The sequence below is a fragment of the Mesocricetus auratus genome, unplaced genomic scaffold (assembly GCF_017639785.1).
Source record: "Mesocricetus auratus isolate SY011 unplaced genomic scaffold, BCM_Maur_2.0 Super-Scaffold_100691, whole genome shotgun sequence".
Classification (NCBI taxonomy): domain Eukaryota; kingdom Metazoa; phylum Chordata; class Mammalia; order Rodentia; family Cricetidae; genus Mesocricetus; species Mesocricetus auratus.
The window spans coordinates 14,794,712-14,817,318 of record NW_024429267.1 but is presented as its reverse complement, the minus strand read 5'-3'; the positions used below and the strand labels follow the sequence as shown (position 1 = coordinate 14,817,318).

Here is a 22,607-nt window from a genome sequence, read left to right as displayed (position 1 = left end):
GCAGGTTTCTGTTTGTCATGAAAAAGCCATTGCTTCCCTTATCTGTCCCCTACAGCCAACCAACTCTGGCAAAGCATATCCAGTTCCTGTTCAACCCAAACAAGTCTGCAACAGGTCAGAATCCCCACCATAGCCCCAGGCTAGACCCACCCTAGTTCCCAGACTAGACCCACACCCCATGTCCCCTATACCTCTCTTCTACCTGCCCCCATAAAACCAACAAGTCTTTCCCCACTGTCCACTGTCCTGTTCTACACTCTAAACACACACACACACACACACACACACACACACACACACCAGTCCTAATAAACTTTTTGTCAATGGTGTCATCCTGTCTGGTGGCTTCATTGTTCTCCAGCTTACAACAACCTACCTGGAAGGGTAGCTCTGGGCACTGATGCGAATTGTTTCTAAAACACCACAGGCTCGCAACTGCTGGACGATTCGTTTGGAGTCAAACCTTGAAGCAATTTTACAGTATGTTCAGGCTTTATGACCACTCAATGTCCCAGAATGTGTGCAGCAGGGAGGCCTGGACTTCAGGGTCCTGGACAGCAAGATCCAGCCCTGTTGTCCCTTCACCGTCAACTCACACAGAGTGCCAGGCACACGGCAGATCTGCAGAAATAGCTACAGAATGTTCTGGAACAGCCTCTCTGTGAAGCTGTCTAGAAGTTGGGGGTACAGGTAGGTGTGGGAATATGCTCTGACTGAGGGAGGTGAGGGAGAGGAAGGCCGCCTTGTAGGGGAAAAATACCAGGGTTGAACTTCCAGTGACAATCAGGTAAAAAGAGGTGCATGGGTAATAACATTCCAGCGCCCATCTAATGGATAAATGCACTTTACAAAACACTCTACAGTGGCTTAGGACCCAGGACTAACACTGTTGGTACCCCAGACACACTCAGCACCTCCACTGACAGCCCACTCTAAGGACTCTCCATTTAGCTCCAGTAGGTTAAAAAGGACTTCACGATTTACACTCATAGGTTAGAGGCTGTTACCCCAGGGCCCCTGAGACCAAATCTGATTTCTCATGCTGCCTCAGCCCCCCTCCTTCACATACACATACAAGCGCAGGGGCTTGGACCCTGGGTGTCTAACTTGCACTTGGAGACAATTATTTCAAACTCAGCCCTGGAGTTGAGATGGTTTAATCAACCAGAGAAGTCCTGCTAACATATAAAAGGCAACACTGAGTCATTAAAGAACTCAGAAACAGTGTAAGGAATCTCAGCAAACTCCAAAATCATGGTCATTTAAATGGGAAAAGCCTCCCACAGGCTCAGATCTTAGAACACTTGGTCCCCAGCTGTAGCCTGTTTGGGAAGGTCATGAAATCTTTACAAGCTGGAGCCATGCTGGAGCACAAGGGTGTGTTTGGGGGGGCGGGTCCTTTGAAGAGTTTATAGCCTTGGTCCATTTCCAGTTTGCTCTTTCTGCTTCCTGCATGTGAATGGAGACGTGAGATCCCAGCTTCTCCGTCTTGCTGCCTGCTGCCATTCGGGAGTCTGCCTCTGGAACCCTTAACTCAAAGGAACTCTTTCTTCCTTAAATTGCCCTTGGTCAAGGTAGGATGCCGCTTTCACAGGGATTGTGTTTCCTTGACAAGAATACTCACTCAAAGGGCAACTTCCCATCATTTGGCTTGATGCACCGAACGTAGTGGGGTGTGGTGGCATTGAGGGTTTCCATGAGCAAGTACAGAGAGCTGCGGAACTAGGAAGCAGGGCCAGAGGTCAGGGTTGCTCGGCAATGATTTAATGCTTAGATCAAGACAAATAAAGCTGATCAGGAAGCAGAGGTAATCTTAGGGCAGGAGAGATGGCTCAGTTAGGAGCATGTGGGGCTGTACTGGAAGACCCGAGTTTTGTTAGCAGCTCCCACATTGGGTGGTTCACAGATGCCTGTAACTCTAGTACCAGGGGACCAAACACCCTTTTCTGGCCTCTGTGAGTACCTGTGTATACCCTCGCCACACACATCCATATACCCTGACCAGTTCTCCTGTAGCAGAGAACTAAGGAACCACATGACTATCTACACCCAGGTGGAAAAGAGGCGTTGGATGTGTTGAACGGGGAGTTGGCAGTATTAACAGATGGGTTGGAAGAAGCCTGTTGTCTGTGGCCATGCCCGAGCTACGGGTCCCACAGGTGTCTGACCAGCCACCTCCCACGTCACTCCTGTTTACCTTGCTCCCGACTGTGGTCCGGAAGTGCTTGCTGTTTGGCTTGATGACCTGCTTTGCAGATTTAACTGTGATCGTTGCACCAAAGGGAGAAGACGGAGCAGGGTTTTCTTGGAAAAAGGCGGCGCAGAGATGAAACTGGAACAGAGAGGGTTTCCATGTCTCCAAGTGTCGACTGACAGTCCTCACCCGCACAGACAAATTCACAATCCTAGCAGCTGTCTAAGTGAGAGGGTCCAGACTGACAGTCCCAGCAACCTCTACAGCCGGAGCTCCATGGAATAAGGCAGCCTATTGATGGTGACTCCCGTGGCTTCCTTCCTGGGCCTGGGAGCGAGAGCACGGCTGTGCACGTGTCTGCATGTACGCACTGCTCCAGCCGGAGAAAGACACCTGCTACCCCTCCTGAGCCCCTGGGCTCAGCTAGACTCTTTCCTCAGCCCACTCACTCCTCCCTGCAGATCCAAGTCCTGCTCCAGAATCAAGGCTGTGACAGTGTCTTCCAGCCACACCCTATTCACAACGCTGAACCCACAATCCAATGTTTATATGTGGATGTGTTTGTGTGTGAAGGCGCATGTCCACATGGATAGACATGCATATGAAAGTCAAAGGACCACCTTAGGCTTAGGGCTTACCCAAGTCAGAGTACAGGAAGACAGAAAATCCGTTTCCACTCCCCACTTGCTGGGTTACATACATGTGTGTACCATCGACCCCAGCTTTTTTACATAGGTGCTGGGGCTCAGACTCGGGTTCTCATTATTGTATGGTAATCACTTACTGAGCTAGCTCCTTAGACTTTTTTATTTTTTGAGGCAGGATCTCACTATGTAGCCCAGGCTGACCTAGACCTTGTTACTGATGTGTAGCCCAGGCTGGCCTTTATCCTGCCTCTGTTCTCTCATCTTTATTTGCTCCTCTTTGAGGCATCCATATTCTGCTGAGCATCAGTGTGTCACAGGACTGTCTTCTGTCATCATTCATTCTTTCAAAGTGGACAATGTCCTCCAAAGCAGGGCCCTTTGCATCCATCCCCCTGTGTCTGGGCTGTGACTGCATCTGGAGCTCCCACCTGTTAGCTCAGGAGACAGACCCACTCCTGCTGCTGCTATAAGACATCTTCTAGACAGGACCTGAGGTAAGCTTGGGGCTGAGTAAGTAATCAGCAAATTAAATCAACTAATTCTGTCACAAGACAGCGCAGTCCATGTCAACCCTGAGTGCTCTTCTGTGAGCCACTTTGATGAGTGTGGTCGTTTCCAATTAGCATTTTTTTAAATGATCATCAGTGCAATTGCCCAGGCTCCCTTAGGAAATTGTCAAAAGATGGGATCATTTTAAACAGTGCATTGGATCTTCTAGAAGAGGGAAATAAATATAGATCACATTATTCTAAAGTAAAGACCTGTCTATGAAATACCTTCTCCTCAAAGTTTTATAAGGAAATGTTTGAGTGGGAAGGAAAGGCCGCGAGTCATTAATATGGAATCAGTGGACTCTAGGGCCTGTTGCGCCAGACCACACTTCTTCTGCCATCCCACATTTGCTTTGACTTTCTTTGGGTATGAGAGAGACAGACAGAGAGACAGAGAGAGAGACAGAAAGAGAGGGAGAGACAGACAGACAGAGATAGAGACAGAGAGAGAGAGAGGGAGGGAGAGAGAGACAGAGACAGAGACAGAGAGACAGAGAGAGGGAGAGAGAGAGGGAGGGAGAGGGAGAGAGAGGGAGAGACAGAGTCAGAGAGAAAATGTGTGTGTTGATGTTGGTGTGTTCTTCAGTCATTCTTCACCTTCTATTTTGGGACAAGCTCTCTCACTGAACCTGGAACTTACCAACTTGGATACTCTGGCTAGTCAGCAAGCTCCAGAGATTGGTCTGTCTGCACAGTGCTACAAGGGATTTTTGGCACGGGTGCTGAGGATCAGACTTATGTCCTCATGTTTGCAATACAAGCCGTTTCACTGACTGACATCTTCCCAGCTCTTTGCTCTGGTGGGTTTTTTGTTTGTTTGTGTGTTGAATGCTGTGGGTACCTCACGCTGCTTGTTTACGGCTTCCTCTAGAATGTGGTTGCCCATGGAAAGACTTGTTCATCAGGCACGGTCACTGCCATGTCCCCAGAAGTGAGGATGGGGACTTACCCACAGCTAGTGCCACACTCCTTTGTATGAATGAAGGAGCCAAATGTGCAACGTGCTTTCCCGACCAGATGCGTTAGCTGTCCTCCTCCAGTCACTTGCATGACCGACCACATGTATGTGATTTACAATGCTTCCAGACACGAAAGCATACTTTACCTCCAGTTCGAAACCAAGTAAAATGTGGCACATGTATACACTGGACTCTTACTCAGCCGTGAAAAGAGAGTGAAATGAAAAGTAGTACCTGCAAGTGGCTGTTACCCAATAGCCCCTCTCTCTCCAGCTCCGCCCTTCCTTGTGCCAGCGACACAATGAGCCTGTGCCCCAGGGGCCCCTGCCAACCTTGCTCGCTCTGAGGATTTCAACCAGCGTGTCATAGACAGTGTCTCTGTTCTTCTCCAGGAAGCCTTCACACTGGTACTCCACCTGTGCAGACAGAGGCCAGCGTCCCCAGGATCAGTACAGGCTCATCTCTTCCCTTCCTTTCTTTGTAGTACATGGAATCAAACCCAGAGCTCTACATGTACTGAGAGTGCGTTCCACCACTGAGCTACACTCCCAGGTCCCATCTGTGTGTGTGGGGGGGGAGGGTGGGTGGGTCTCTGGCAGTACATATATCCATAAATGAGCTCAGTCTAGACTTTTGAAGGATTTCTTGTGGTTAGATAAAAGCCAGCATTCCTTAGGACCTTGTGAAACATGTTCCAGGCCCCTAAAAGGAGTAATTTCCTTTGCTTCTGGCAGAAGGGACACATGGCTCCATTGACCTACAGCAGCTATTGGCATATCAAAGCTCATACTAGTTTCCAGGCCCCTTCATTCTCTACTCACAAGTACTTGTAATACATTCCAAAACTCCCATGCTGGTATCTTGGCCCCTCCTACTTCACCCCAAGCCCCCAGGCCTGCTCCAGTTCAGAGCTTCCCTCCTCTACCTAGTCCCTTCTGTCCCTTCTCTTGCTCTCTCATATTCTCTTTCTCTTGCTATTTTCTTGCTAGCTCCTGCTGTTCTCCCTTCTCTCCAAGTCTGCTCTGGACTCTTGGAGCTGTCTCTGAGCAGGGCTCCATCTGTCCCTAATTCCCCAGGGATGATGGGATTGCACATATGTGTCACCTTGCCTACTCTTTTCCAAATGGCTCAGGGGATTGAACTTGGGTCCTCAAGTACTTTACTGGCTTCTCTTCCCAGCTCCCCTCAGTGGGACTTGAATCCAACCACACTAGAGAAGTCCTGCCCTGGATAGGGCACATTGGGTTTTACTGTACCTTATCAGCGAAGTGCTGGATGATGAAGGATGTGTTTGACATTCTGGGCTTTTCGAATAAAGGGTTCTTGTTGATGAAATTGTTGTACAGCTTTTGAAGCCAGTTTTCATCCGTTCCATGAGGCAACTGGAAGAGAAGGCACAGACACACTCATGTAGCGATGAAAGATGGTGAAGGCGAGGGAAGAGGCTGATTTGGGGGCACCAAGGCCGTCTGCTGCCTCAGCGAGACCCTTCAAGGACAGAGGCCCTTCTTCCTCTGAGCAGTTCTAAGCATCTGCCTGCCTTTGACCTAATCTTTGTAGATAGCTAACTTTTATTCCGGACAGATAATAATCGTAGTAATATATGACATATTTATCACAATATTTAAATGGCTATGCCAGTCCCTTTAGAAGGGAAATGGTCGTGTCACGGCTTGTATAATGCAGGATAGGCAGTATTTTATTATTCTTTTCACAGAAGCCTCACAGTTCGGGGGGAGAGGATGGGATGGGAGCCCGACCCCACTCCGAGTGATGGGAAGGACAGCACCGGGTGTGTGTCCATCTCAGGGAAAATAGAGGGTTTTTGTTGTTGCTGTTTGTTTTTGTTTGTTTGTTTGTTTCTGCCTCCCGGAAACAAGATCTGGCTAAGCTCCTTGAAACCCTGTTTTTAATGCTGGCATTTCAACACTACTGGTTAAATTCAACCCAAACAGAGTGAATTCAATACCCCTTGTGTCTCAGTGTCTTCCAGGTCACCTTAGGAAACACTCCAGTACTTACAAATACTTGGAGTCTACCTTGGCCTCTATTCTCCTGCCACTAGAACATTCAAGAACACCAGCTTAATGCCTGAAAGAGCTGGTGCACAGGTGGTACATGGAAATATGAGCAGGAAGAACCCATTGAACCAAGAATTCCAGGAAGGAGCCACCAAGAAGTCCTCGCTATTGTGTATAAAACTGAAGACATGATGGAGCCCAGGTACAGTTGAGGGGGAGATTTTAAATTGTAGATCTGAGGGAGAATTTAGCCAGGGGCATCTGGAGGATTCTAGAGCAGGGAGAGAAAGTAGTACACTGAACACAGCCAGCAGAGGGGAGATAAAGGTGGGAGAGAGAAAGTAGGAGAGAAGAGAAAAAGGAGGACCAAGTGAGAGGGGTTCAAGAGAGCTCATGGCCAAAATGGCAGGGTTATATGGGAGTGAGAAGCTGGGGGGGAGGAAGGTTCATGAGCTGGAGAAGCTTAGGGTGGAGGGCAGGGGGAGAGCTGAGAGGAGCTACAGGTACTGAGTGAGCCTGGAGGCCAGAATGCAGATTACATTAACAGGCACCACAGTTAGCCAGCTCTTTTGGACCTGACATATTGTATCACTATTTTTAAGCAAATACATCTGGGGGGGGGGAAAGTCTTCTGGAGTGTCAGAAGCTACTGTTTCAAGCCCATTCATACTCTCCTGGGGATTATTGTTTTCTTGGGGCACACTGCTGGACTGGCCCAGGTTTAGGTCACTCCCCCCCAAAGAGCAAAAATAACAAGAAAACTCCTAGAGATTCTCTGGAATCAGATGGTGTTGACTTTTCGCTCCCTCTTCCGGTGACTCACAAGAACCAGGAAGAAGGAAACTTTGACCTTGTTGTTAGCAGTTAGCACAGGGTGGAGGGAGCCATTCACTGTGTGCCTACACATCCATCTGCTTGCTGGATGTTACCCTACTCATTGTGCGTGAGACCCTGCTAGGTCTCGAATCAGGAAAAAATGGCACCTGAGACGCCTATTTATCGTGTCAAAGCGGACTCTGGCCACCAGCCTCCCTCAGTTCCTACTCACAAGTGCCTATTACAGGGCTGGCATACCCTGCCTAATACCCTCAAGCTCTCCAGCTGCTGAACTCTACTGTCCTTCCCCAAGCTGCTCTTCCCTATATAACCCAGCCATTTTGGTTACGTGGCCTTTTGGCTTCTTAGCCTCTCTTGCCCTACTCTGTCTTCTTTTCCTCTCTTGCTCCCCCCACAGCCCAGTTTAGTCTGGACCCTTCCAGATGCCTCTGGCTGTTCTCTTCCTCATTTCTACAATAAACCTTCTCCACCATACCTAGGGGTGTCATGTCCTTGTTTGTTTTGTTTTGTTTTTTGTTTCATTCACTCAAGGGTGTAAGCATGTTAAGGGTGGGGAGGGTCCTAGGCCCTAGAGTCCCAGGTCCACATTAGTATCTCAGAGTTACCATCTAACCAAACTAGTAAGACACCCCAACTTTACAGACGTGTTTCCAAGAAGACCACTCTGTGGTATGTGCGTGAAGCCAGTCATTTTGAAAGTTACCAAGCATTCTTCATCCAACAACTCCAAAATGCCCATTTTTGCTTCAATCAGGTCAATAACGGGTTGATTGTCATAGAAGTCTATCAGAGTCCAAGGGATGTCTTCCTTCATGTATTCCTCTTGCTCAAGTTTAAAGACGTGCTAGGGATCCCAGAGATAAATTGGAAATTAAATAACATCAAAGAGAGCAGATGTAGGACAGGATCAAGCCTGAGCAGTGCAGATGGAGTCTGATTTGTGACCAGGAAAACCCTGGAACACTGACCCGCCTCTTCCCAGGGATGGGGCCACCAAGCTTCTCCTGTGGATCTGGCTGTCACCCCGACACCAGCCTGAGTGACTTCTCCACTCCTGGTGTGTCAGGCCTGGGCTACCGTGTGTCACCCACCACCAACGTAGCTCCCTGAGCCCTTCTGGCTGTGTCTGTGGGCCACCGCTGCTCTCTGGGGACAGAACCAGCTTCCTTGGCCTGAAGCAGCCCTGCCAGGGCAGGACAGCCAGCCACAGAGCATGCTGGCCATGCTGCCAGTGTGCAAAACTTATACTAGAGTTCAGGGTGTCAGGAGGCTTCCCTGGGACCTGACTCAGGCTCCTCCTGGAGGATGAAGGAAACCGGTGACAGATGGGGAGGAAAACATCACAAGTTGGCTCAAAAAAAGAAGCCGAAGATGGGGATGCAGTTTCGAGACACGACCAGAAAGTGGCACAGGAACTCCCTGTATAGCTCTACCGGTCTCTTCACCCATGCATGCATCCTCGAGTCAGGAATCGGCACTGCGCCTCGCTGGCCCCAGGAAGACAAAAAGCGCCACCTACCAGGTTAAACTGCTGCTGCAGCTTTTCATTAGCATAATTGATGCAGAACTGTTCAAAGCTGTTGACATCAAAGGTCTCAAAACTGAAACACAGTTGAACAAATTAAAATGAAAGCAAGCACAGGACCTAGACATTCATCACAGTTTAATAGTTTAATGATTCCATAGCGTAATGGTTTGCTTCAAAGTGGCTGGTTCCTACTAAACTGGCAGCTCGTTGATGGCCTACCCTTTCCCCCCCTGGTTGTTTTCTGGAAGGAATCTGACTGTACATGATTCACCTTCTGCAAGCCATGCATTACAGTAGGCCTGTCACAGGTGGTGTATTGCTTAATCCATATAACACGGGGCCAGCATTACTGACCTTGCTCTACATAATGGGAAATAACTGAGAGAAAGTAGACAGAGCCTGACTGGGAGTGACACCTAAGCTTTCAATAACAGGACACATCTCACCCTTCTCCCTGCCATGGAGGGGACACACAGGACAATTCTGGCTTCCCAAGGCTGACTTTCAGAGTTCCTGGAACAAAAATCATTCAACACCCCAGCCCAACAGGAAGCCACACACATCCCTGCCTTGTTTTCAGGCTTTAAAAACTGTCTCTAGGGTTACCAGAGTTGTAAACTCAAGAACCTGGAGCAGCCTGGCAGCACTTTGGGCCTGGCTGGTTACTGCACAACAGGGAACCCCTCGGGTCTGGTGATAAACAGGATTGTCTTAAGGAACAGCCTCACTTAGCTCTTGCCAGCTGTGGCCATGTATGAGGCCAGGGTTTCACATTAGCTGATTCTCAGGAGGAGGCAGCAGGATAGGCTTTGCTACGGTGTACACTAAGTCCTTTGCCTGGCATGGTGAGTACCCTGCAGGGAGGAAGCTAAACAGATGCCTGCCACTGTGTGCCCTGTACCCTGCAGGGAGGAAGCCTGAAGAGATGCATGCCCCTGCATGCCCTGCACCCTTCAAGGAGGAAGCCTGAAGAGATGCATGCCCCTGCGTGCCCTGCTTCTCGTGGCTCTAACTGCCTCAGGTGGAGGATTAATGGGACTTCTTCGTTATTACACATGAGGGTCAGAGCACAAGAGGCAGCAAATGGTGCCCAAACGGCAGCTTGAGTCCCTATCCCCCACCCTCTTACCCATGCCCTTGTCCCCCACGGCTCTGGTTCTATGGGGTCACTGCCAACCCCACCATAGGTTCCTGGACAGTCCAGGGTGACTGGAAGCTAATGGTACCAGCTGTTTGCATAATTTTCTGAGCACCTGAAGTGGAGGCTGGCTTGGACCTGGAGGGACCTCAAGTCAGGGCCAAGACCAGGGCTTCCCACAATAAAGCAGACTGCCAAATGAGGATTCTTTTTAGGTATTATGAGCTGAAGTCTGTGACAATGCAGGCAAAACACTTTATATATAATAGATAAATAAATCTTTAAAAAAAGACTCAAGGTGCTTCAGGGATTTCTTCCACTTGACTTTCCTGATAGTCCTGCAGGAGAGGCCCTAGGAGACACACACACACATAGACATGCAGACGGACAGACACACAGACACTCACGGATACACAGACAGACAGACTAACACACACACACAGACATACATAGACACACAGATGGACAGACACACAGATACACAGACAGACAGGCACACAGATACACAGACAGACAGACTAACACACACACAGACATACACACACACATACATAGACACACAGATGGACAGACACACACAGATACACAGACAGACAGGCAGACACACACACAGATACACAGACAGACAGACTAACACACACACAGACATACACACACATACACAGACACACAGATGGACAGACACACACATATACACAGACAGACAGGCAGACACACACACAGATAGACAGACAGACAGACTAACACACACACAGACATACACACACATACATAGACACACAGATGGACAGACACACACAGATACACAGACAGACAGGCAGACACACACACAGATAGACAGACAGACTAACACACACACAGACATATACACACACATACACAGACACACAGATGGACAGACACACACAGATACACAGACAGACAGGCAGACACACACACAGATACACAGACAGACAGGCAGACACACTATTATTCCTCTCCTTGCCTCCTTCACCAGTAAAATGAAGTCACAGAGGGCAAGGACCTTTCATCACACAGTGCCTGGCAAGTACTTATTTGTTAGACAGAAGTATAAAGTAAGGGCTAGGGAGATGGCTCTGCAGGTAACGCTGTGTACTGTTCTTACAGGGGAACAGAGTTTAGGACCTGATACCCACGCTGGGTGGCCCACAACTGCCTGTAACTCCCTCTTCCAGACTCTATGGGCATCAACACTCATACATGCACAAACTACATATACATAATTACAACAATAGAATAAATCCTAAAAAATATGAAGAAATATACTCCTAAAGTAAAAAGTCTGCTGTTTTTAAAGGCAAGTTCAAGATACTACAACAGCCACTTCTCATCTCAATGTAAGAATTTTAAACCAGGCTACACATTTTTTCCAATGTTATTTAATTTTTTCTTACTGTTACTCAAATTGTTTCTTGGAATAAGATAGAGTAAATAATTTACTAACCTATATCAGCAGTGTATTAGCATTTTAAAACTATTGATGTGTTTTAATTGCCAGCCATGAGTAGTCTACATTAAACAGTAACTCCCTTTAGAGTCTCATTTTACCTGGAACAGGTATAGGAACAGCTGGTTTTCTACCTGGGTGAAAAGTTCAAGGACAAAGCCCTGCCCCTAGTCACTCTGCCCTTCGCTCTTTCTCCTTGCAGCCAGCAGCAGGGACATGGAGGCCCAGGCCCTTTCCTTTGGGTGGCGGAAGAGCCCCCAGCTGGTAGAAACCACAGTGCCTTTCACAGGATGAATCTTCCCAGTGTTCCATCAAGATGCAGATGTGGTCCTGGGAGAGTGGCGGAAACTGGGGCATGGGACGCCAATTGCTAAGAACCAGAAAGTTCCTTGGGAGTCCTCCCCACAGCTTCCACCCTGCTTGCTGTAAGCACCTTCAGCAGGAGCTGGACCCAGGATTCAGAAAAGCAGGACGGGGTAGAGAAAAGAATGAACCGGACTCCAGAGAGGCCCAGGTACTGTGCTGTATAAAGAAGGGGTGGGGTGAACCAGAGCCCTTATCACCCAGGAGAGGACAGCAATGTAGGTGTTGAGGGCAGGAGACATCAGGTAGGCAGACTGGGAGGATGCTAGCCTGCCCTAGCTGGCATTTCCCTGGGGGAACAGGAAGGCACTACAGGGATGTATAACTCATCAGCCTGTAGGGGATGGAAGTAGACCACAGCCTCCTGCCAAAGGACCAGCCAAGAACAGCTTAGTTTTCCAAGCCTTGGTTGTTACATTTCTAAAGTGGGGGTGTTTCCAGGTGACTTGAGAAGCCACTTACCACAGGAACTGTTGCCCAGAGAGGTTTGCTGGCTGTTATTACTTTAGCATTTATTGTGTATGTGTGCTCATGTATGTGTATGTATGTGCTCATACGTGTGCACACAGGGAGGGCAGAGGTTGACGTTAGGGATCTTCTATAGCCTACAGCCTATTTTGTTAGTTGAACATAGAACCCATCAGTTCAGCTACGTTGGCATTCCTCTGCCTTCCCTGTGCTCTGCTGAGCCTAGCCTTTTACGTGGGTGTTGGGACCTGAGCACATGTTCATTTAGCAAGCCCTTTACCCACAGAGAAAGTTCCCTGGCCCTTGCTTGTCATTTATTTAATGCACTCTACAGAAAGGACACTACGACCCAGGAGCCGTACTTTACATCTCTACATGGAACACAGGAATCATGCAAAAAAGTGGAAAGAAGCAACCTAAAAATAACAGGGCGTTTGACATTTAAATGATGAAAGGCACACAGAAGACAAGCTTACCCATAAATGTCCAAAACGCCAATAAAAGTGTGCTGCTTGCCTGAGAAGTGCAGGGCCTGGTTGATTCTCTCTACAATGAAGTCGAACAGGTGAGCGTAGATCTTTTTGGCCAGTGCGTCTCTGGCATTGATGGCCTGAGGCCTGGTCATGGGCTTTACCACAGTCTCCGAGGTAGTCATGATTTTTCTATTGCATAGCCACTGAGCCACTTTGCTAGACTCCAGGCCCAAGAGCTCACAGAATACCTTCAGGTGACTGTCATCCTCCTTCAAGAAACAAACACAAGCCCTATCAGAGCCACCCAGCCACCCAATGTTAGTACTGCCCCATCTGGCCAAGCCATCCCCCCAAAAACGATTCCTGGAGAGGAATGCAGAGGCAGCAGCCTGCTGACTCAGGAGGAGAGTTTGTCTGATGTCCTAAGCTCCTGAGATAAACGAGTTGTATGCTGTACCAAAGCCAAGACCAATAATTATGACTCAACTTTTCTAAAGGCTTAACTGGGGCTGGAGAGAAGGCTCAATGGTTAAGAGCACTGGTCGATCTTCCAGAGAATCCAGGTCTGAGATCCAGCACCCACACTGCAACTCACAACTGTCTGCAACACCAGTCCCAGGGGATCTGACACCCTTACTGGCCTCCTGGGGCACCAATCATGGAAGGGTACACAGACACACACAGGCAAAGCACTCATACACATACAATAAAAATAAGTGAATCCCCCTTTTTTAATGTCTCAGAATTCTCTCTTCTCTAAGGCACTGCCTCCATGGCACACGACAAACCTGGTGTGACAGAGCTCAGCGTGACCATGTTTGTTGGGTGGGAACCATGTTTACTCTGTGGGAGTTTAGTCAGCTCTCCCAACATCCCAGTCATCTGAGGACTGGCAAACTCTGTGAGGTCGGGACACTGCTGGTGGGAGGGGCAGCGGATGTGAGAGGAGGAAGGGAAGAGGAACATCCTGGTCACCAGGAGAGTGGGAGAGCATTGAGGAGGAGGGAAACCGGCTACCTACCCTCAGCCTATCGTAGGCTTCCCTACTGTCTCCACATTAGACCATGAGGTCAGAATTCCTGTTTGGTTTGATGTTGTTTCATAGTGCTTACAACCCCAGGCACATGGTAGCCTCCACAGATGGTTGTTGAATAAAAGAACACATAAACATATAACACACACACACACACACACACACACACGCATGCACACGCCTGCACGCACACATGCACACATGACAAGTCAGTAAGATAACCCTTGGAAAGCTTTCTTCCTCGTTCCTGCTAAACCAGTCTGCCCAGCAGATCCAACTGTGACTGGTGCTCATCCATGACGGCCAGTGAGCCATGAGCTGTGCCACTGACCTTCACACCCCAGAAGGGCAAAGGGAACATGACTCTTACACTGACTGAAGACCTCTCGTTGGCCACGGTGGTGACCTGCACATTACCCAGATGTAGGATGGCGGCGAGGATCTTGAAAACATCCATCTGAAAATCTTCCTTGAAACCTGAAAGCGAACATTCCCCAAGTCAGGGCACTGCTGTTCTTCTATGCCCACAATTCAGCACCCGGATTCTCCCGAGACTCTCCAGCTTCAGTGCCAGGACCTGGGACAAGGGTGTGAAGTGGGCTTGTCATGGGGCAGGAGTGTGAAGTAGACTTGTCATGGACAGGGGTGTGAAGTGGGCCCAGTCCCTACAGACCAACCACTGTGGATCAAGGCAAAGGGTTCTTGTGTCCTTGGGTCTCTGACTGGGTCTGCTTAAAGGACAGCTTTGGAAGGAGATAAAGGACGAGGAGGAGGATGGCCAACAGGAAGAGCAGGAGAAGGAGAAGGAAGAGGAGTAAGGCTCGGTAGAGGATGAGCAGAAAGTAGAGTTAGAGAAGGATGCTCTGCACATGCCCACCCCAGCTCTTCAGTGCAGCATGGCCTCTGCTTGACTGTGTTGCCTTACAGTGGTCTCTGCTCCTGGCCTGGCATGGAGTTTACCTGAGTCTCCTTTCAGGTTCATAAAACAACCCTGAGTCTGAACAGTTCTGCCACTCCTCCTGGGTCGCGGCTGTCCATGGTGGCTTCCTCGACCTCAGGAACATTCTCTGTGTTGGTCCTTTCATAAATAAGCATTCCCTCTCTGATCCTGTCTTGATGTTGCTAAATAATCCCCCTGGGATCTTGACTGATGCACGTGGAATACACATAGGGAGACTTGGCCCATTTTCTGGTGCCGAAAATAAGCTAACCCAGCTGCTAGGAGTACCATGTGTGCTGCCAGCTGTGACATGGGCTGTTGCTAATCAGGACACAGTCACGCATGCTTGCAGCAATCTGTGAACATGGAGAGATGCTGGAACCCGCCCATCACGTCCAAGTTCCCTGGACCATGTTGGACAGACAGCAGAATGGAGGCCACCGCCATCCCGGCTACCCAGCAAAACACTAGGCCCTGAGGTCAGAGAAGGGCAGCTGATGCCATCAAAGCTTCCCATGGAGAAAACCTGGGGTTCTGGATCATCAAGGAGGTCAGATTCCTAAAGAATCTGCAAATCTTCTCTGTTTTGCTATCCAGGCCCAGATCCAGGGCTATGAGTTGACCCATCCCAACATCTACCCCATCTATGGTCTGCTGGAACACATGAAGGGCCTGGTCCTGAAGACCCAAAGTTACAGGATCTCCATGACACATGGCAAAAACAGGATATCTAAGAGGAGCTCCAGTGAGGGCCCAGCATGGATAGTGTAGCAGAAACCAGAGGCCTAGAACCAGACTGATGACTCTTGGAAATGAACATTTGCAAGTAAGGATGTAAGAACTAAAGGGTGTGCTGTCTGACTCACTGTGTGTCACACTACACTTCCACAGTGAGATTTTTCTTTTCTCCCTCCCTCTCTCTCTCTTTTTTGTACTTTTTGTTTTGTTTTTTGGAGACAGGGTTTCTCTGTGTCCTGGCTGTCCTGGAACTAACTGTAGACAGCAGGCTGACCTCGAACTCATAGAGATCCACCTGCCTCTGTCTTCCATGTGCACCTCCACTACCCAGCTCTCTGTCTCTGTCTCTGTCTCTCTCTCCTCTCCTCTCCTCTTAAATTTTATTTTGTTTTATTTTGTGCAGGGGAGGCTTCGGGGCAGATATGACGGGACAGGAGATGAACGGGATCAAGATTTATGATGTGAAAGGCACAAAGAATAAATAAAAAGAAAGTTTAAAAAACCTTCTCTGCTTTAAAGATGAAAGATACCAGACCATGAATGCATAGGGTATTTCAGCTCATTGGGTCTGGGAGTTGAATGATAGGTAAGCCTAGAAAACCTGCAGGTGGTTGATGTGACAAATGACAAAGAAATGACTAAGGAAAGCAGAGGAAACCACGGGGCCTGGCGTGCCCTGTTGGCATTTTGTAGTCTCTAACCAAATCTTTTGGCCACCAGGCCTTTCAGGGACAAAAATGTGCAGCCTCACCAGCACCGTATGTGATGGATTGCAAGCCTCGGTAAGTCAGGATCTGTCCTGAGACAAAGGCTCTCCAATATCAGACAGACACCAGGGAGTGAGTGTGCCAAGTCCTGTCCCTGGAGCCTGAGGTGTGGACTTGTTGACAGAGACCAAGGGTCAGAACAGCAGCCAAATCATTGCAGGAAGGGAAGGGAAGGGCTGCAGAATAGCAGAAATGGGGGCAACGATCTATATCAGCGTGTCTAACATGGCTCAGACAACCCAGGAAAGAGCGACCAGCAGGCAGCAAGCAGCTTCCATCCCAGTCACTGGCTGAGGCATTTGACACCTCACACAGTCCAGGGATGGCCCTGGCCATTAGCAGTCCTCGTAGGTGGCAGAATAATGTCCTTTGCTTCTCTGCACAATGCAGGGCTGACGCTGGATAGAGACAAGTCAGTGTCCCCAGTTCCTGTTCTTTATTTTAAAACTGACTCCTGTATGTGAGTGCTGGCCTCCATGTATGGAAGTGCACTCTTGAGTGCTTGGTGCCCCTCTGAGCTCAGAAGACATATCTGATTCCTTGGAGCTGGAGTTAGAGGTGGCTGTGAGCTGCCAACTGGGTGCTGGGCAAACCTGGTCTTCTGGAAGAGCAGCCAGTGCTCTTACCCACTGAGCCATCTCTCCAGCTCCTCAAGCATGTTTTTATATGCCCTGAGGGTGTGCACTTCCTTGGCTAGCATGATGTCGCTTACCCAGCAGTGTGAAGGTCTTCTGCGTCTCTGCCATGTCAGCTCTGTCACTTACACCCTCAATGACAGTGTTACCTCCCATTCTCGTGTAGTTGAACTCCTCAGCACTCCCTGGGACAGAAAGGACAATTAATTCTACCCATATCTCAGAAATCTGGACATACATGGCTATCAGAAATAAGAAAAGGCCAGGCATGGTGTTTTTCCCTCGCTTCCCAGTACCAAGTTAAAGGTTAGCCTGGGCTACATCATAAAATCCTGTCTGAGAGAGGGAGAAAGCAGGGTTGGGGAGAAGGAAGGAACAAGAAGGGAAGCTCATACTTAATGGGCACTGTGAAACCCTTTACAAGGGTATTATAGAAACGGAAGCTGAGACTCAGCCAAGTGAAGGTCTCACCCCACATCTGAGGCAAAGCAGGGGTGCAAAGGCAGAACTGAGTGTAAATCTCTGGGTATAGTTCCTGCCACCCCTGCTTCCCCCTCTCCTGGGGTTACAGGCATGCACAGCATGCCTGGTTATTTGCAGGGCTGGAGATTGAACCTGCGGCTTCATGCATGCTAGGTGGGCACTCAACTGAGATATATTGGCTGCTCTTCCAGAGGACCCGGTTCAGTTCCCAGCACCCACATGGCAGCTCACACCTGTCTGTAACTCCAGCTCCAGGGCTCTGACACCCTCACACAGACGTACATGTCGGTAAAGCACCAGTGAAAATAAATAAAAATAAATTATTGAAAAATAATATTATATATATTCACAGCTCTTTCTCTTTGGGGGGGTCAGTATTTTATTATGTGATCCTAGGTAGCCTATAAATTGCTATGTAGACCAGGTTAGTCTTGAACTTGTGGTGATCCTCCTGCCTCTGCTTTCTGAGTATTGAGACTATCCATGTATGGTGCCACAGCTGGTCAATCTGATTTACTTCACGCATTCATTTGAGCTCCAAAGCCCACCCTATGTGTTTTAGAGAAAGCAGTTTTTTAAGTTGTGTAATAATAAACTAAGAACTTAAGCACCTTCAGGAAAGAGCCATTTCATCCGCCACCCCCCACATACCTAGTTTAAGATGTTTAAATTCTGACTGTTGCGCGCATGCACAGAGCTGATAGAAGATGTGGTAATTCCGTTCATTTTCTGACTGCAAGAGAAAAGAAAAGGTCCCATTACACCAACCCTTTAACCAATGAAAATGCCAGGGCTTCAACTTGAGGCCCCTAGATACCAGTCTGGACGGCTGATTCCCTGAGGATGGACATGGCTTCCAATGGCCAGCTCACAGCTGGCTGTCCTCGTAAGTGAGTAAGAACTGGGGGCACAGCCGGGCATTTATGGCGCATGCCTTTAATCCCAGGGAGGCAGAAGCTGGCGGATCTCTGTGAGTTCAAGACCAGCCTGGTCTACAGAGCTAGTTCCAGGACAGCCTCCAAAGCCACAGAGAAGCCCTGTCTCAAAAACCAAAAACAAACAAACAAACACAAAGAACTAGGGCGGACATGATCTTCAAGCAGACATCCCAGAAAACATAATTAAATGAAATATCCTGTGAAAAGGAATGGTGTGATTTCTATGAGCAGAAACTTCTTCGATGTCATTGGGGTACTCAAGGCTTCTTGTTGCTCTGGCCAATGTGTTTAAGAAGTTCCTCCATTTACTCACAGAAAAGCCTTTCCCCTCTCTGCCCCCACTTACCAGCTCTAATCCCCTCTCTCACCAACAGGAAAGTCAGGCTGGCAGCTCTGCTTGCTTCAGTGTTTGTGTTCAAGAAAGATACACTTGACTTTTAAGCTCTAAGGGTTTTCTTTTCTCCCCAATTAAAAAACAGTACCTTTATTCTTAATTCCACAATGCAGAAGATTGCATCTATGTATCAATTTCAATTTTTTTTAAAAGAACAAGCCGGGCAGTGGTGGCCCACTCCTTTTAATTCTCAGCACTTAGGAGGCAGAGACAAGGGAATCTCTACAAGTTCGAGGCCAGCCTGGTCTACAAAACAAGCTCTAGGACAGTTAGGGTTATATGGAGAAACCCTGTCTCAAAAACCAAAATAAAGCAAAACAACAAAAGAACAGATAAAGAGGCCGAAGGGCAAAGGAAAGGCAGTCAAACTCCACTTTTCAGGATGTAGACTTGAAGGTTGTCTAGTGAGTCTATGCATATAAGCAGTATTTAGAGCTGGGAATAGGGGACTTAATACTTTGATCCTTACCTGAAAGACAACTCTGGATTTCTCCAGGAGGTAGGTTCTCATATTGGCACCGATGATCTGATTTCTCTCATCAAAGCTGATTTCTGTGTATTTCCCAAACCGACTGCTGTTGTCATTGCGGGTAGTCTTGGCATTTCCAACAGCCTAGAACCACAGTGTTGGGCATCACAGGGGGGTTGTTGATCAGTGACAATCCTATCTCAAGCATGCAGGCTGGTCAGGTTGTGGAGGGGCCTGGGGCTGGGGAAGGGCAGCCTGGCTCCTCTAAATCTGGAGGAACACAGATTCTGGACTTCACTGCCCTGAGGTCCGTTTCTGCTTTCCATAGAATGCCATAAAATTTAACTTCCTTTTTCATGTCTTCTACTTGCAATATGGGAACTAATGAATCTTGTGGACCAAGTGCTGTTATGGACTGAATGTGTCCTTCCACAGCCACATGATTCTTTTAAAAATTATTTTGTACCAGGCAGTGGTGGCACACACCTTTAATCTCAGCACTCAGGAGGCAGAGGCAGGTGGATCTCTGTGAGTTCGAGACCACAGACCAGCCTAGTCTACAAGAGCTAGTTCCAGGACAGCCTCCAAAGCCACAGAGAAACCTTGTCTCAAAAAAAAAAGTATTTTGTGTATGAGTGTGGGTACATGCACACACATGTCTGGAAGTCAGAGGACTTTTGCTCTCTACCATGTGAGTCCCGGGGATTGAACTCAGATCCTTGGGCTTGGCAGCGTATGCCTTTATCCACTGAGCCGCTTCACCAGTCCAAACCTCTGTGCATTGAAATCCTCACTTATTTTATTTTATTTTTTGGCATAAGGAAGGCTTGAGGGCAGAGCCCTAGGGGACGGGATTTCATGCTAATATAAAAAAGACCCTCAGTAAAGAGCTCGCCCTGCTCTCTTTCTCAGTCACGTTAAGACACTCGAGTCTTCACAGAGCTGCACCGTGCTGGTACCTGGTCTCGGTGCCTACATCTACAGCCTCCAGAACGGTGAGAAATAAACCTCCGGTCTCTGTAAGTCCCCAGCCTATGGCACTCTGTTACAGCACCCGAATGGACAAAGGGTGGGTAGGCACAAAGGAGGAGGTCGTATAAAGTGTGTCAACTGTCCAGGCAGGGCTTACAGAGGTTCAGCAGAAAGTTCACACCCTTCCTGTATTCATCTCTAGCCTCACTCCTTCCTGAGCAGACTTCCTAGTCAGCCACAGAAACTGCCCTTCCCACCTCCAGGCTGATTTTCATTCTAGAATCTCCTTCTCTGTCTGAACACCTTCCACCTAGAAGGAAACTTTGTCCTCCTCTTCTTCCTCTCTCTCTCTCTCTCTCTCTCTCTCTCTCTCTCTCTCTCTCTCTCTCTCTCTCTCTCTCTCTCTCTCTCACAAAACATTCTGTCCAGACTGGCCTGAAACTTGCCATCCTACTGCCCCAGTCTTCCAAGTGCTAGCTTCTGTTGACATATGTCTGCTGTGTACCTACGATGAGTCACAGGCTTGGTCAGCAAGACAGAACTAACTGGTGTGGTCCCACCTTCACGGAGCTTAGAGTCTGGTAGGAACAGAAATCTTAAATAGCTCTACAGCCATTCACTAGGCAGGTCACAAGGCATTTCTTCTGGACTGCTTTCCTGTCACTCTCTTGGATGGTGATCTAGTGTCCATGTGCCAGTGTGTGTCTCTAGCTGTGCACCTAAGGCGTGCTCGGTTCCCTCTCTGTCCTTGAGGTTATTTCATTTAAAAATATGCTTCTGTTAGCAAGGGTCCGGATCTTAAAGACCAGGTCTTGCTTATTTCTGTTATGTTGGATACTGTCCCACAGTGATCTAAACCAAGCGGGCAGTGGGGGGTCCCTTAAGGTCCTGATTTGGAAAACAGGGAGAGGGCTCTGGAGGCCACAGGCTGTATTGCCAGGCTTGTTCTCTGCAATCTTCTTGTCATTTTATAAGGCGTGCAGTGTTGGCCCCGGGGTCCCTTTCCTGTGCAGTCTAGGTGTCCCTCCTCTCATGGGGCTGCCTGCTCATCTGGGGTGCTCTGTGGCGGCTTTGCCCCACTGGAGAAAGGAGTAAGACTAGGAAGTAGCTGTAGCACGTGCCCAGGCATAAGCTGTCAGTGCTCTATGACTGACTTTAGACTTCCAAAGCTCAATTCCCTCACAAAACTCGAGAGTGAATAACAACCAGCTTGTGGGAGTGGATGGCTGCTGCCTGGAGAGCATCTGTGAGCTCTGTGTGGCTGGGGATCGCCCCTGGGATGTCAGTACACATATGGGGTCTTCAAATCTGACAACACAACATCCGGTGTTGTAGGTAGAGAACACGCTGGCAGTCACCCCTCTGCCTCACCTCCTCCAATCTTACCACCGAGCTCGTATCCCTGCTCTTCCCGCTCTCACTTCTTTGGTCTTTAAAGGAGGGAAGTTACAGCAACAAGCACGGCTCATGCCAGAGCCTCCTCCCGGAGCCTCCAACCCTCATCATCCCCTGCAGTGATGCAGTGCCCACCTCAGTGATGGGATTGGATGCCAGGACTTTGTCCTCCACGTGGGTGTTGCTGCTGGATTTGCTGACAGTGGCAAAGTACCTCATGGCGTAGCGTGCAGAAACAGTCTTCCCAGCTCCTGACTCCCCACTCACGATTATGGACTGATTTCTATTGTTCCTAAAACCAACACAGGAGAGACACGCACTGAGATATGCTGAGAAATATTAACTTTCCTCTTTTAAAATGGCAGCATAGTGCAAGGCCAGCCTGAGCAACACAGCAAGATCTGTCTCTGAAAAAGAAATGATTAAGGGTAGAGATGTCGCTCAGCTGATACAGTGCTTGCCTAGCATGCATGAAGCCCTGGGCTTCACCATCAGCTCCCTACAAGCCAGGCATGGTGGTGCACTAAGGAAGCAGAAGCTATATAGGATGTTAGAGGCCAACCTGGGCTACATGAGACCTTGTCTCAAACAAACAACAACAAAAACAAACAAAGCAAAGAAAGGCCCTATCCATCCATCCGTCTGTCTGTCTGTCTATCTATCTACCTACCTATCTATCATCTACCTACCTATCTAATTTAGAAAAAGGTCTAGAAAACTGGAAGATAGGGAACTATTCCATGGGTTCAAATATTCAGCGAACTTCCTTCTAGCTTTTTCTTACAGGTGATCACTGAGAACACATACTGTTTCCTGCTAATGTCCCTTGTCCCTTTGTGTTGAGGTCCCCAATACCAAGGCCAAGGTCAGCAATCACTAGAAAGATGAGGCTTCACAGTCAAAACCAAAGCTAGGATTCATGAGACCAAAGAGTTCAGAGCAAGACAGGAAACTGGGTGGAGACTTCCCAGGAGCCTTCCTGCATTGTGTCATGATGGCCATGTTCCTGCCTCAGGGAATGGATTTCATGCTTGTGTGAAGGTCTGTTTGCCTGGAACCCACACATCAAGGGCTCTGTGCTTCCAAGCCAACTGAAGTTCTGCCTCCCAGGAGGAAAGGTGGTTCTCAGTATCAAACACGCTGCTTCTATAAGGTGTAAGGTGTAGCCATGTTTGTATGAGATAGAGTGAACTGCC

General features: G+C 48.6%; 1 protein-coding gene across 2 annotated transcripts in view; it reads right to left on the bottom strand.

Moving 5' to 3' along the window:
• The window catches only part of Myo5c (myosin VC), a 74,402-nt gene that overhangs the window by 37,707 nt on the left and 14,088 nt on the right, over positions 1-22,607 (bottom strand). For both annotated transcript variants that reach the window (XR_002383532.2, XM_005073729.4), the window contains exons 5-17: positions 21,547-21,703; positions 19,045-19,188; positions 17,895-17,976; positions 16,838-16,945; positions 14,051-14,157; positions 12,651-12,916; positions 8,729-8,810; positions 7,913-8,053; positions 5,608-5,733; positions 4,684-4,767; positions 2,198-2,332; positions 1,625-1,722; positions 377-463 (exon numbers count right to left, since the gene is read on the bottom strand). Coding sequence is in view for 1 of the 2 variants with exons in the window: in XM_005073729.4 (XP_005073786.1) it covers positions 377-463; positions 1,625-1,722; positions 2,198-2,332; positions 4,684-4,767; positions 5,608-5,733; positions 7,913-8,053; positions 8,729-8,810; positions 12,651-12,916; positions 14,051-14,157; positions 16,838-16,945; positions 17,895-17,976; positions 19,045-19,188; positions 21,547-21,703 (1,617 nt within the window). In the remaining variant the exon portion in view is untranslated. The remainder of the gene's footprint in view (positions 1-376; positions 464-1,624; positions 1,723-2,197; positions 2,333-4,683; positions 4,768-5,607; positions 5,734-7,912; positions 8,054-8,728; positions 8,811-12,650; positions 12,917-14,050; positions 14,158-16,837; positions 16,946-17,894; positions 17,977-19,044; positions 19,189-21,546; positions 21,704-22,607) is intronic.